The sequence below is a fragment of the Ovis aries genome, chromosome 19 (genome assembly GCF_016772045.2).
Source record: "Ovis aries strain OAR_USU_Benz2616 breed Rambouillet chromosome 19, ARS-UI_Ramb_v3.0, whole genome shotgun sequence".
NCBI classification, from domain to species: domain Eukaryota; kingdom Metazoa; phylum Chordata; class Mammalia; order Artiodactyla; family Bovidae; genus Ovis; species Ovis aries.
Window position 1 is genome coordinate 28,207,675 of NC_056072.1, and position 15,133 is coordinate 28,222,807.

The window sequence follows — 15,133 nt, forward strand, 5'->3', positions numbered from 1 at the left end:
AGATTCTGGGCTTCTTTTGTAGGTGATAACTTCAGGAAGCACCAGCAATGCCAGACCACTAGAATCCTCACCCTTCCCATGGCCAATAACTCAGTCTTAATATTATCCAGTTCAGTCAGTAATGTGCCTGGCACCATGCCAAACACTTCACATGAGTTTCCTCATTTAAATGTTATTCTATTGAACGTACATAAACTCTGTGAAGTAGGCACTAATAATCTCTCCCTTTTGCAAATTGACGAAATCTGCAAATGTTATACAGACAATCACTGGTGGGTCCAGGAAGGCTGATTTTTCTGGCTCTCAAGTTGACAGTATTATTATTTATTGAGCATCTATTTATCATAAAGTCCATATCACTCTGTCTTACTCTGATAGTCTTAAGAGTCTCAGGTTTAGTTGATTTTGTCTCACCAAAAGGCAGTGCATGTATAGATGAGAAGGGTCGCCAATCTAAGCCCTGTGGGCCAAACCAGCCCTTTTGAAGTCAGAGCTGAGCTGGAACACTGCAGCAGTCCTTCATTTACATGCTGTCTGTGGTTGCTTTTGTGCTGCCTATGTTAGACTGGAGTAGTTGTGACAGAGAGCCCAGAAAACTGTTACAGAGCTGAGATATTTACTATGTGGTTCTTCAGGAAAAAAAAAAGTTTGCCAAACCCTGATATAGAGCGCAATCATATAGACTATTTCTTTGATTAAATTCTTTCTAATGAATAGACTGGTGGTATTCAATGGCTCTTTGCAACGCCATGGACTATACAATTCATGGAATTCTCCGGGCCAGAATACTGGAGTGGGTAGCTATTCCCTTCTCCAGGGGATCTTTGCAGGAAGATTCTTTACCAGCTGAGCCACCAGGGAAACCCAAGACTGGAGTGGGCAGCCTATTCCTTCCCCAGGGGATCTTCCTGACCCAGGAATGCAATCGGGGTCTCTGCATTGCGGGTGGATTCTTCACCAACTGAGCTACCAGGGAAGCCCATTCAATGGCTTAGGATCAGTTTAACTGTTAAATTTATATCTGTACAGTATTTGTTCCATTCAATACATTTTTATCAAATGCTGCTCCCCACCCCACCGCCTACCTCCAAAAATGGTCATCAGTCCATCCGAGGGGGATTTCTGGGTGGAGAAGAAAATGCACCATTCCCAGTTTAGCATGTGAAATGTGAAACTTCTTTTGACGTTTCCCAAAGGTACCCCTAAGTGTTTGCGGCTATCTGGAGTTGTATGTACTTCTGAGACCTTCACCCATCGAGATTATTTGTGGGCTGAGCAGTCTCCACCCTGGCTAGTCAGCTGGTTTCTGCCCATCTGAAAAACTAAAGCAAAGCATGCAATACACGAGTTAGAAACACACCTTCACTCACCTGCACCTGAAAGAACCATCAGAATCTGCCATTCTGGGATAGAGGGAAAACCAGTATGAGCTCTCTGATTCCAGCTTTATCTTCATCTTGAAGCTTACACAACTCACAGATAGATTATAAGTTATGATAACGATTCCCACCAATGACAAACTGACTCCCTGTCCTCCACATCCTTTCATCTCTCTGGATTCCACTTCTAAGCTCTTTTATATTCTGTCGAGACGGAGTGTGTCATTTGCCAAAATGACAGAGGGTGTGCCAGCACTGGGACATATTTTCCACTTTACCTGTATTGAAAAAATGTTGTCATACTAAGGTGTCTTTTTTTCCCCCATGATTGCTTTTTGCCCCTGTAAAAAGTGCCGCAACACCAGCTTCGTGAAATGCTTTTTGTCTGTTCCTGTACAGTGATGAAAATAGAATGAAAGGTTCAAGGGAGTTTTGTTTGTTAAAATATAACAAACGATTATCCTAGAAACACCATACCATCCTAGCACTATTTTCGTTCTTGTTATGTTTTAGCTTTTTCATTGCCAAGTGCCAGCTTGATCTGGGTACCAAAACCACAGTTTATGGACAAGATTTCAAAGAACGGCAATACGACAATTCTCTTGGTTGGCTGACATCTCAAAAATGTTCTGCCTAAAGCCCTCCCAGAAGAAAAGAAGTTATTCTTTGGTGGTAAAAATTATAAAAGGAAAAGGCAAGGAGGAAAAAAAAGACAAACATTGGGCAAGCCGTTTTAATGCAATCAAATGGGATTTAAATGAAAGCAATTGTGTTATACTTCATGGAGGCGGTAGGGAGTCACTCTGGAAATCTATTTGTTTGAGAGCTGCCATTCTACATCAGCTGAGCTCAGACCGCTGTTTATTGCTACCATACCAAAGTCGTTTATACCTTTCTGTAAAGAGGCCCCCGCTGATGAACCACTGAGCACGGCTCTGGCTATTTGAGGTCCTAGGTGACGAGAGAAAATGATATCACGCTGCAGGGTTTTGCTTGTCATGTCTATCAGTAATGGAAGATACACGGACGCAACGTATGAAATTTCATCTCTGTGGAAGGGACAGCATTCTTGAAAACAGAAAGTACTATCTTCGCCGTCAGGTTAAAATGATCATATTTAGCAACTGTGTGCATTCTTCAAGGGCTTCTACATATAAAAATTAGTTAATTAGCAATCACTACCTTCTGTTAGGTAAGCATGGATTATTATTATCATAATTTTACAGACAGAATAAATGAGAATGATGGACAAGGTGCCAGGAGAAAAATTAACATGAATGAGTTTCTAGACCACAAACCTCAGCTGCAAAGCTTTTAAAGAGCTTGCTTATTTTAAAGAACATGCTTTCTGGAAAAGAGAAATTTAAATATTGGAAAAGAAAGTTTCCCAAATTTAGAAAAAAAAAAAGTCCTATTTATCAATGAAACCAGTGCTGGGATTTTGGGTTTTATTAATTTATGAATATTTATTTTTATGATTTTTTAACTTCCATACATCTATGAAGGTCTTCCTTTTGATGGGGATTTCATGTGATAATAACTCTCACTCTTCAAATTTCATTCCTTGGTATTTTGCTCTTTTAGAATAATCAAAGATCTTTGAGGCTTTATTCATTACCAGAAAACAGATTTTTTTTGGACTTGTAAATATTTGAGTAAGTTACATATGCAATATACAAGTTTAGTGAGTGTCCAGCGTGGGCCAAACACTGTCCCAGGGCCTGGGAATCTAGCACTGACTGATGAGAGAGGTATCTTTTAAACTTTAAGTTTAAATTTGACTGTAGAAACTGTTTCTTCCTGTCATTTAGCTGAAGGAGGAGGGTCTATTGTTGAACAAAAGAAAAGTCATTTTGAACATAGCTATTAAAAAGTAAAAGAGGTTTAAAAATGCTATACTGGTTTTAAAGCGAAGAGGATGGAGCTATGAGCCATTGAATGTGAGGCGGTTCTAGAAGCTGAAAAAGGTCAGGAAGAGAATCATCCCCTGGTGCCTCTGGAAGGAATGCAGTCTTCCCAATACCTTGGTTTCAGTCCCATGGAACCCACTGTTAGATTTTTACTTCTAGAACGATAAGAGATTAAACTTTGTGTTTTTAAGAGCAGCCCCCATCAAAAAAGCACTGCATGGCCTTGTGCAGGTGTGTGTGCCGTAGCCTCAGTCGTGTCCGGCTCTTTGCGACCCTATAGACTGTAGCCCGCCAGGCTCCTCTGTCCATGGAATTCTCCAGGCAAGAATACTGGAGTGGGTAGCCATTTCCTTCCCCAGGGGATCTTCCCAACCCAGGGATTGAATTCAGGTCTCCCGCATTGCAGGTGGATTCTTTACTATCTGAGCTACCAAGGAAGCCCTTAAGTGGTCTTAGTATGTGTATTTGTTTTCCCTTCACAGATGATTGCTTCAAATCAGGATATAACTCAGAACAATTAGGGCAGCTGACGGTGTTTTTAAATGTCATTCCTAGACAGTGGGTGGAGAAGGCAATGGCACCTGATTCCAGTGTTCCTGCCTGGAGAAACCCAGGGACGGGGGAGCCTGGTGGGCTGCCGTCCATGGGGTCGCACAGAGTCAGACATGACTGAAGCGACTTAGCAGCAGCAGCAAACAGTGGGTGTGTATATATTTTTCAGGTCATGCTTCTTCCCCCTCCAGGGCTAGTGATGACTTCTGTAATAAGACTGTAGTAGGCGTGCATTTTTTGCCTTTCTGGAGTCTCTTTGGAGAACCACTGCCTCCCTTGCCTTCATTTCTTGTGGTATGGGTGTGATTGTCATCCACTCCCTGGTTCAGGAATGGGCACATTATCAGAGGCAGGCCAAGAATTATGCCTAGGACATTTCTTGAAACTATTAGGAAAGTATGTTCTTTCTCTCGGGGTTGGGACGCTGGTAAGATGTAAACCTGGATTACAGGGGCTGTGTAGCCATATGGGGAGAGCCTGCCTGAGAAGCAAGCCAACCCCGAGGAAAGCAGGGTAGATTCGTATTGTGTTTGTGTGAACATCTGGATTTAGCCATACCTGAAGCCAGTTTACTTCCTGGACTTTTCGGTGATGGGCCTAGTCTCCCCCTCCCCCTCCCGCCCCCAGCAATGCCTGAGTCACTTTGAAATGAGTGTCAAAAACTTGTAGGAGAAAAGAGTTTTAATTGCAATTCAAATCAATTTAAAAAATATAGCCTTTGGTATGAACAAGAAAATAAACACTGGTTTTTTAGATTGAAAAGCTTATGCATATATATGGATACATGCAGAGTGGTAGTATCTGTGTAACTAATATTCATCATTCCCTTATTCCTTATTTATATAACCCTATTAATATTTTCATGTTTTTATAGTAGCTTCATTGAGATATAATTCATATACCATGAAATTCACCCTTTGAAAGTATACAATTCAGTAGCTTTTAGTATATTCACAGTTATGTAACCATCGGCTTGATTAATTTTAGAACACTGCCATCACCTCGAAAAGAACTCCCATATCCATTACAGGCATTCCTCACTTCTGCCTCCCCCCAGCTCGTGACAAGCACTAACCTAATTTCTGTTTCTACAAATTTCATATAAATAGAATCATGCAATATGCGGCCTTTTTTGTTAAGCATCTTTCACTTAGAATAATGTTTTCAATGCTCATCCATGTTATGGCATAAATCAGTACTTCCTTTCTTTTTATGGCAGGTGATATCCTGTTGCATGGAAATACCAAAGTTTGTTTACATGTTTATCAGTTGATGGATATTTGGGTTGTTTAAACTTTTTGGCTATTGCAAATAATGCTGTTGTAAACATTTGTATCTAAGTTTTCATGTTGATAAACGTTTTCAATTCTCTTGGGTATACACCTAGGCATAGAATTGCTGGGTCTGATGGTCACTCAACGTTTAGCATTCTGAGGAGCTGCCAAACTGTTTTCCAAAGCAGCTGTCCCATTGTACAATCCCACTAGCAATGTATAAGGGTTCCAATTTCCCCATATCCTTGCCAAGCCTTGTTATTATATCTTTTTGACATTAGCCATCCTAGTGAGTGTGAAGTGATATCTTATGGTAAAACTCTCTTAATATTCCATGAAGCAATGTGCTCTCATAAAAGACTATATTTCACAGATCGCCTTCTTTGCATTTAGTGGTTACTGGTAAGCTGTATGGGAACGTAGTTTGGAAGGGCTTTGAGAAAAGCTCTTAAAGAAGACTGGCCAAGTAAGGGAAAGTCATTTGGGGCCTTTCCTTCATCCTCCCATTCTTCTGCCTGAATTGGTGGCTCTGCAGCAGGCATCTTGGTCAGTGAAGTGAGATTAGAGACCCATCCTATCAACATTAGAGCAGGGAGATAAAAGAATCCTGAGTCCTTGTGACCCGGAAGCCACTACATCAGCCATGGGCTGCTAACTATAAGTCATATGGTTTTCTTGGAGAGAGAAATAAAAATCAAGCTTGTTTATTCCCTGGTTGTTCTGTTCTATTAGCTCAACATAATCCTCTATTTTCTGGCACATGTGCATGTATGTGTGGGAGTGGGTGTGTATATGCGTGTATGCACATATGAGTATGCAGACACATATGGGGTGTGCACATATACATATACACGCATATGGGTATATTGGCGAGAATCCTCATCAAGCCTAATTCTTTTTCCTGAGAACACAGCTAGACCACATTTCCCAGATTTCCATGCTACCACTGCCACTCTGTGACCAGACTATAGCCAATAGAAAGCAGCAGAGAGAATGTACGCCATCCACAAGCCTGGTCAGTAGGGCAGTCTTTCCTTCTTTCTCCCCATCTACTGACTAAATGGAGAAGACTTTAGGGAGAGGACTTGAGGAGGCAGAGCCATGAGGGGGAAGGCGCCTGGGGCTCTGCGTGACCATATGGATATCCACACCAGGGGATGAGGGTGGCAAAAACAATTCTTCCGACTGAGGTCTCTGAGAATTAGGGGTTTGCTTCTCTTAATGACATTGCATATACATACACATTTATGTCTACATACATTCATATAACTGACCCAAGGCCACGCAGTGATCAGTGGAACATGCATCTCCCAACGCTTAGTCCAGTCCTCTCTCCACTGAGCTGGCATGCAGGGTACCTGGGTGTGTGTTATGAGAGTATGTTTCATCATAAATATTTAGAAAGTCATGTAACTTCTTTAGCTTCCATTTCCTCATCTGATAGTGAGTCGGTGGGACTGGGTAAGATACTTAACATATTTGTTTCTGTATTAGAACTATTGGAACTTCTGGTAAACTTGGGGTCCTTGTAAGCTCTTTAAAGGTAAGACGGCCTGTGTCCTTTCTCATATTCTTTCCTTCTAAGCTCTTTATAGGATAACTGTTCCATAAGTGTTTGTGGAATAAAAGGGAAAGCCTCTTCCAGCTCTAAATGTCTACAGTGCATCTTTAGAATCTACATGCATCTTTGCTGCTGCTGCGAAGTCACTTCAGTCATGTCCAACTCTGTGCAACCCCATAGATGGCAGCCCACCAGGCTCCCCCGTCCCTGGGATTCTCCAGGCAAGAACACTGGAGTGGGTTGCCATTTCCTTCTCCAATGCATGAAAGTGAAAAATCAAAGTGAAGTCGCTCGTGTCCGACTCTTAGCAACCCCATGGACTGCAGCCTACCAGGCTCCTCGGCCATTGGATTTTCCAGGCAAGAGTACTGGAGTGGGGTGCCATTGCCTTCTCTGACATGCATCTTTAGAATCATATTTATTACACGCACACTTTTATCTGTGCACGGCCTGCCAATTCACGACCAGAGCATGATCCAGCTGCTCTTACGAGAGTTGAAAGTGTTAGTCACTCAGTCGTGTCCGACTCTTCGTGACCTCATGGACTGTAGCCTACCAGGCTCTTCTGTCCATGGAATTCTCCAAGCAAGAATACTGGAGTGGGCTGTTATTTTCTTCTGTTATGAGAGTTGGGTGCTCTCAATTTCAGAATACATTTTCTTCTGGAAACAACATGTTAAATGATGACACACACTCAGAATAGGCCACGGCGGGCTGTCTAACCCATCCTGTGACACAGACACTCATGCTCTTAGATTGAGCCTGTGCTTAGGATCCTAGAAGCAGGAACTTCCATGGACTAGGGAGCAGGAACACTCACATGTTACCCACGTGAGATAGAATGTGGGCATGAGGCCCTGACTCTCTAATAGAATGTTGGCTGAGAACTAGACAGAGACCAAACCCTTCAACATCGGCATCCAACATTCACAAAGGCAATGAACACTTCTTACCATGTAAGCTGTGCAGCCCACTGGATGTTTGGCTTCTGCCTATTTTTCTACCCTTATGTGATACTATTCTCCCCCTCTTCTCAGCCTGTTCCAGGGATGTTCTGTCCAATTTCAATAAACCAAGAGCTTGACTCCCTCTGGACCGTTGCACTTTCTGTTGCTTTTCTGCCTGGAATCTTCTCCTGCTGACTGTTGCTGGCCTGTCTCATCTTTCAAGCCACATCTCATTTCCTCTCAGGAGACTTCTCTATTTGGAACAGTCTCCTCTGATTCTCTCCAGCAACTTGTCTTGGTGGCTGGTCTTTATAGCTGTGCTTCTCAAACTTTTGGTGCACACTGATCTCTTGGGGATGTTAAAATGCAGGTCTTGACTCAGTCAGTGCAGGGTGAAGTTTCAGACTATGCATTTCCTACAAGCTCCCTGGTTCTGCCTGTGCCTATGACTACACTCTGAGTAGCCCTGCTCAAGAGAACTTGCCTATCACACTGTTGTCTTAGGAAGCTCTTTGTGTCTGGATGTCTGCACCTCCCCAGCCTGGAAGGAGTACTCACTGAGCCCGTCTTGTTCACCTGTCGCCCTGGTGACAGAACAGCATCTTCCTAGTGTGTGCATGCATGTGTGTGTGTGTGTATGTGTGTTAGTCACTCAGTCATGTCCAACTCTTTGCAACCCCATGGACTGTAGCCCACCAGGCTCCTCTGTCCAGGGATCTCCTAGGCACGAATATCAGAGTTGGTAGCCATTCCTTTCTCCAGGGGGTCTTCTCAACCCAGGAATCAAACCTAGGTCTCCAGCATTGCAGGCAGATTCCTTACTATCGGAGCCACCTACTAGTAAGCCTACTTACTAAATAAATACCTGCTGGGTAAGTTCAGAGACTTCAAGTGGGATGAGTGTTACACCAGGGAACGTCCATAGTGCTGTAGAAGCTCATTTCATCTGGAGGGACAGGGATGGCGTCTTGCTGATGTGCAGCACCAGACTTGTGCACAGAAGCAGGTAAGAAACATCTTCCCAACGCTTCCTGTTCTCTGTCCAAAGCTCCCACTGTGTGAGCTCATCCTGACTTGCCCAATCTTCCACAGTCCAAGTCAAAGATAACCTATCTTACCCGTGTGTGTTAGTTGTGTCTGACTCTTTTGACCCCATGGACTGTAGCCTGCCAGGCTCCTCTGACCATGGGATTCCCCAGGCAGGAATACTGGAGTGGGTAGCCATTGCCTACTCCAGGGGGTCTTCCCAACCCAGGGATCGAACCTGAGTCTCCTAAATTGCAGGTAGATTCTTTACCATCTGAGCCATCAGGGATGAATCTCCCAGGCCCCAGAATGGCTGGCATTGCTATGGTAGGAGGCAAGCAATCTGATCGAGACATTTCACACTTGACAAATATACCTTAATAAAAGCTGGTGGTACTTTTAATTTGGTTTTGTAAAAAAGATGCTTATTAATCTAATTGTCTAGTGCTGTTTGGCTAGTAGAGTATATACATTTAAGCCCAGGGAAGCCACCAAAAACAAGAAAAAAAAAAAACTTGCCCTTTTTTTTCCTTTCTCTAGTACTGAACCCACAAATTATCTAAAGCTCAGGGGAAACTGAGGACTGATAGAGAGAAAGGGGAGATGAGTAATGCTGGAGCTGTGGAGTGATTATCTGTATGATCCGTAAGGCGATGACTTCCAAGTTTAGGAGTTGTGGGGGAGGCAGTGTGTGCTCACAGATGTTAAGAGTGAGGGTTCTGGAATCCTTTTATGTACATTCCTGATTGCTGTTCTTTTATTGTGTTCAGTTCCTCAGTTGTTTCTGACTCTTTGCAACCCCACTGAATGCAGCACTCCAGGCTTCCCTGTTCTTCACCACCTCCCAGAGCTTGCTCAAACTCATGTCCATCAGGTCGCGATGCCATCCAACCATCTCATCCTCTGACAGCCCCTTCTCTTCCTACCTTCAATCTTTCCCAGCATCAGGGTCTTTTCGAATGAGTTGGCTCCTTGCATCAGGTGGCCAAAGTATTGGAGATTCAGGGTCAGTCCTTCCAAAGAATATTCAGGACTGATTTCCTTTAGGATTGACAGGTTTGACCTCTTTGAAATCCAAGGTACTCTCAAGAGTTTTCTCCAACACCACAGTTCAAAAGCATCACTTCTTCAGTGCTCAGCCTTATTTATGATCTAACTCTGATATCCATGCATGACTACTGGAAAAACCATAGCTTTGACTATACGGACCTTTGTTGGGAAAGCAATGTCTCTGCTTTTTAATACACTGTCTAGGTCTGTCATAGTTTTTCTTCCAAGGAGCAAATCTCTTTAAAGTTTTTGGCTGAAGTCACCATCTGCAGTGATTTTGGAGCCCAAGAAAATGTAGTCTGTCACTATTTCCATTGTTTCCCCATCTATTTGCCATGAAGTGATGGGACCAGATGTCATGATCTCAGTTTTTTGAATGTTGAATTGTAAGCTAGCTTTTCCACTCTCTCACCTTCATGAAGAGGCTCTTTAGTTCCTCTTCACTTTCTGCCTTAAGGGTAGTATCATCTACATATCTGAGGTTATTGATATTTCTCCTGGCAATCTTGATTCCAGTGATCACTAGTATATTAAACAGTTTCTTCATCTGTAAAATGGGCCAACAACACATCTGTCTCTTGATGTGCTGTGAAGATTAAGGAATAGTGAAGGTCAATTGGTGAGCACAATGCTTGCCACCGAGTAGCAGCTCAAAAATGGTAAATATTACGCACATGATCTTCTGATAAAACATGGTGGAAAGGAGAGTAAGGACAGACTCTAACTCAGAGTGATGGTGAACATCGCATGTTAGATTTGGGACCACACTTTGGTTAGAAGGTGCAGAGTCAGACTATGAAAAGAAGGGTTGGTGGCAGAGATGGTCCAAGCTGCAGGAAATTGTTTGTAAAGTGTCCACAAGGAAGCATCCCTTCATAAACATTCAGATGATTCTCAGATGCTTGAGTATCTAGTCCATACCAGAACAACCAGCTACTTTTCTCACATGACTTGTGATACCAAATGTTCACCTTCTTACCATTTGTATTCATATTTCTTAATGTGGCACCCCAACTTTTCAATTCCACACCCCTCTCACTATGCTGCATTCAGTCATTCCTCAGCCAGCAGAGGGCATGGCATGGGCTACCAGTACTGACTGATTGACCTTAGGGGTGAGTGCAAGACTGCCCCCGAACCAGTGGTTCTCAACTTAGGGCAGTTTTGCCTCCTCAGGACTTTGGCAATGTCTGGTTGACACCACTGAGCAGGGTGCTGCAGGGCAGGGAATACTACTGGCATCTAGTAGGTAGTAACTAGAGATGCTACTAAACACCCTACAATGCCCAGGGCAAAAAATTATTTGCCTGAAAACAAATCTTGCCTTTAAACTTTTCTTTTCTTAACCTTTCTGGTTCTCAATTCCCCTATTAAATTCAGCCACTAAATAACATGCATGATCCGCCAACTCTGACATTCTAAGAGGCTTTTTTTTTTTTTTTCCTGACCTCCAAGAATTTTGCTTCTAAAATTAACCAACAAGGAGTGGTTCAGACAGACTTTTCTTTTGCCTAAAGAGGCCAATCCACAGTCTGCTATAGCTTTTCTGTGGCCTCAGCTGTAGAATTTCAACAGCCTCTTAGTTGGCAATGCAGTGGGGGTGGTGGGACAAGTCTTAAGAGAAACCTATACCCAAAGTAAGCAGTAATTTCTCATTCATGGTTCATGATGAGCTTTCCCTGTTTCTCAAAACCAGTTTGGTTTGACGAGGATCACCCTGTTGATACTAGTCCACCCTATGAAACTGACAGGCCCACACACCTTTGGTGAAAGAATGTGTTTCTTACCCATTATCTGAGAACCTGTGAGCTGCTTAATAAATATACTGATGGAGGATTTCTGGCATATGCTTATCTGAACAAAGGCCAATTATATTCTAAGAACTAGCGAAGGAATAGATTAATTGATTTAAGCAATTAAAGTCCCTACCACAAATAGAAACAAATGCCACCAACACAGATAAAAGAACACTATCCAGGGACCTAACAAGGCCCTAAAAATCTAATCAGTGACAACTTTTGAAAGGCCAGTTCAAAACAAGTAATCCTTTTGGACATCAAGGCAACCTTCTCACTGGCAAAACAGTTGCATAGTGAAGAGAAAGGTCATGGGCCTTTCTCAGCCACAGAAAGGAGAGAAGTAAAAGCAATTAGACAAAATGGATGCTGTAATCCCACTTTCCAGACCCCAGAGCCACACTAAACACTGAGATTCAACTTTTCCACTTCACTATTCAGGATCTGGCAGCACTTCCCAAATGAGAATGCCATAGCTTGATTTCTTTCTTACCAATTCTGGCCAGATGTTTCTTAGCAATGTCTAGAGCCTGGGGTAGAGAAAGAAAAATTTAAAAAAATCACCAAATCCATGGATGTTGCTATGAATTGATCACGTAAGTTGGAGTCCCAAAGTACTATTGCTGAAAACTGCCCTGCTTGAAACTACTCCCCAGCAGAAGCAAAACGTCCAGTTTCATGGACTGCCACTTCCCAGTCAGGGGCAAAACCACTGAGTAATAGCATCAGCACCACTTGGAGGCTCTTTTTCACAAGCAGGTTCTCAGACTCCACCCCAGGCCTACAGGATCAGAATCTGCATCCATAGTAAAATCTGAGAAAGAATGCTCTACAGGGTCTTCAGGAGTAGTTTATTTTTTGCCTTTTCTCATCCTGAGTTTCCTCAATTGGAATATGGAAATATAACAAAGTGCATACAAAGGGGGAAAAAACCTGAAAGAAGACAGTTCACAGGGGCACAGGAGTGCGGGGGACTATGGGGGAGTTTCTCGAAGCTCTACACTGCGCAGTTTTCCACAACGTAAGACCAGGGTTACTTCTTTTGTAATGGGGAAAAATAATTTTAAATACAGCTGACGCTCTCTCACAATATTGTACTGATGATTTTTAAAGGGACCACCGTAGCAGGGCCCAGCACCATACTGCAGTGCAGACAAGTCAAAGGTGTTAAGTGAACTGGGTGGAGCCAGCCAGCAGCCGGTGAGCAGCTCTCGTCTCCGAAAACTGGCCCTCATACACATTCGATCTCAGCACCTGGAAACCTTGGCCTGGCAAACTTCGGGATCCGCTGAACCTCAGATCTGACCTGTAGTTGCTGGAGCGTCCCGCCGGCTCTGTAACTTTCCCTGGAATAAAATAAATAAATAAAGACCGTAAGTGCTGAAATAGCGGACCCCACACTAATCTCTCTGCAGTCAGCCACGGAAAGAGGAGGCCGGGGAGTGGAGTCAAAAGTCGCAGTCTGGCCCGGACGGGGTTCCAGGGAAACTAGTTTGGGCGGCTGCAGCATCCTTAGAGGCTAACTCTGAGCTTTCTCAGCTGGCATTTTGTCTCCTGTAGTGAAAACTGCAAGAGAGAGGAGTGGAGTTTCCCGAGGGAAGGGCTCAGGCTGGCGTCTTGGGCGGGCCAGCCCCTTCGGCGAGCTTCTGTGTCTTCCCACTTGCCTCCGCCTCCCTCCCTCTCTCCTCCCTTTTGGGTCGGGCTGGCGGGAGGCCTCAGAGGCAGAATGGTCTTGCGCACGCGCTCGCGCAATTACGGCCGAGGAGTTCTGTTCCTCGGGCATTTTCCGAGGAAGTCTGGAGCAATTAGGCTCAGTCCGGGGAGAGCCAGCGAGCGAGCGGGCGGCGCTGCCGGCGCGTCTGGGCTGCCTCGCTGGGAGGGAGGGGGCGGCCGGCCGCCCGGCGGCGACCCCGGGCCCCGGCCGCCACCATGGGCTTCGAGCTGGACCGCTTCGACGGCGACGTGGACCCGGACCTGAAGTGCGCTCTGTGCCACAAGGTCCTGGAGGACCCGCTGACCACGCCGTGCGGCCACGTCTTCTGCGCCGGCTGTGTGCTGCCCTGGGTGGTGCAGGAGGGCAGCTGCCCGGCGCGCTGCCGCGGTCGCCTCTCGGCCAAGGAGCTCAACCACGTCCTGCCGCTCAAGCGCCTCATCCTCAAGCTGGACATCAAGTGCGCGCATGCGGCGCGCGGCTGCGGCCGGGTGGTCAAGCTGCAACAGCTGCCGGAGCACCTCGAGCGCTGCGACTTCGCGCCCGCGCGCTGCCGCCACGCGGGCTGCGGCCAGGTGCTGCTGCGGCGAGACGTGGAGGCGCACATGCGCGACGCGTGCGACGCGCGGCCGGTGGGCCGCTGCCAGGAGGGCTGCGGGCTGCCCCTGACGCACGGCGAGCAGCGCGCCGGAGGCCACTGCTGTGCACGGGCCCTGCGGGCGCACAACGCCGCGCTGCAGGCCCGCCTGGGCGCGCTGCACAAGGCGCTCAAGAAGGAGGCGCTGCGGGCCGGCAAGCGCGAGAAGTCCCTGGTGGCGCAGCTGGCCGCCGCACAGCTGGAGCTGCAGATGACCGCTCTGCGCTACCAGAAGAAGTTCACCGAGTACAGCGCGCGCCTTGACTCGCTTAGCCGCTGCGTGGCCGCGCCGCCCGGCGGCAAGGTAGGCGCCCGCCGTCCGCCCCGACCCCCTACTGGCCCTGGGGCGCCTCCCAGTCCCTGTGGTCTTGGGGTTACCGGGAGCTTCCGGGAGCATCTCTGCCTCCCTCTTCTAACTCTCCTTGCCAGATAGATCGCTTTGAGCCGGTCGGGGAATCAGTCTCACCTTGGGAACTGTTGTCCTTACAGATTAAACTCAGGGTGAAGTACAGCTGCAGCAGCTTCATCGGTTCTGGAAAAACTAAAAGGAATTCGAGAGCAGCGCAGAGTTGAGTGAGTGTGGCTCTTGAGTCAGAACCCTGTAGGGGCTTTGGTACAGACCAGATGGATGATCTTGGGCAAATCGTTTAACCTCTTTGAAAGTTGGGAAACAGGGTTCCTCTACACGTGACAGGAGATAAGATACTGACACACGCGATGTTAACTATATCCATGCACCCTCAGGCGGTCCGGAAAGAATCAAAGGAACCCACAGCCCAGCCCGTGGAGACTAGGTTAACAAGGTTGCCAGAGGAGAGGCTGCTGGAGTAAAAGCTGGATTCCAGTGTGAGCTTTGCTGCCAACTAGCTGGCTGACCTTGAGCAGGCTGCTTAAGCTTTCTCAAGTTGGAAAGTAGGGCCCTAGAGATGTGACACGGGGGGGGGGGGGGGGGGGGGTGAAACACTGCCAGGCCTCTCCTGTGTTACTCCTCCAGGGATTGAAAGAATTCCAGAAAGAATTAAAGGAACCGCCACCAAATATAAAGTAATAATTGGCATTGAGGCCTCTGGAGTTAGAACTGTTTTTTGAGTCTGGGCTCTTGGCTAGTGTTGTGGCTTAATCCCAGGTGCTTCAGTCTCTCTAAATGTAAAATAGATTTTTTGCCTGCTTCAGGGAGAGAACATATGAAAAGGATCTAGCAAGTTGCCCTGTAGAGAGCAAATGCTCAACAAGTGTTGCCTGTAATTATCTTTACCCTCCTTCCCTTGTAAGCCATCCCCCTGCTCTGGG

The 15,133-nt window shown here is 45.9% G+C and overlaps 1 protein-coding gene and 1 long non-coding RNA gene across 2 annotated transcripts in view; one reads left to right on the forward strand and one right to left on the reverse strand.

Moving 5' to 3' along the window:
• Positions 1-12,332: 12,332 nt before the first annotated feature.
• On the reverse strand, positions 12,333-14,488 carry LOC105603436 (uncharacterized). Its single transcript, XR_001022584.4, has 2 exons — positions 14,310-14,488; positions 12,333-12,841 (listed from the first exon to the last, which is right to left on the reverse strand). It is a non-coding gene; the product is annotated as an uncharacterized LOC105603436 (long non-coding RNA).
• The window catches only part of PDZRN3 (PDZ domain containing ring finger 3), a 268,425-nt gene continuing 266,600 nt past the window's right edge, over positions 13,309-15,133 (forward strand). Inside the window, exon 1 of the mRNA XM_015102331.3 lies at positions 13,309-14,147. Within this exon, the coding sequence (XP_014957817.2) occupies positions 13,425-14,147 (723 nt within the window). The 5' untranslated portion in view covers positions 13,309-13,424. The remainder of the gene's footprint in view (positions 14,148-15,133) is intronic.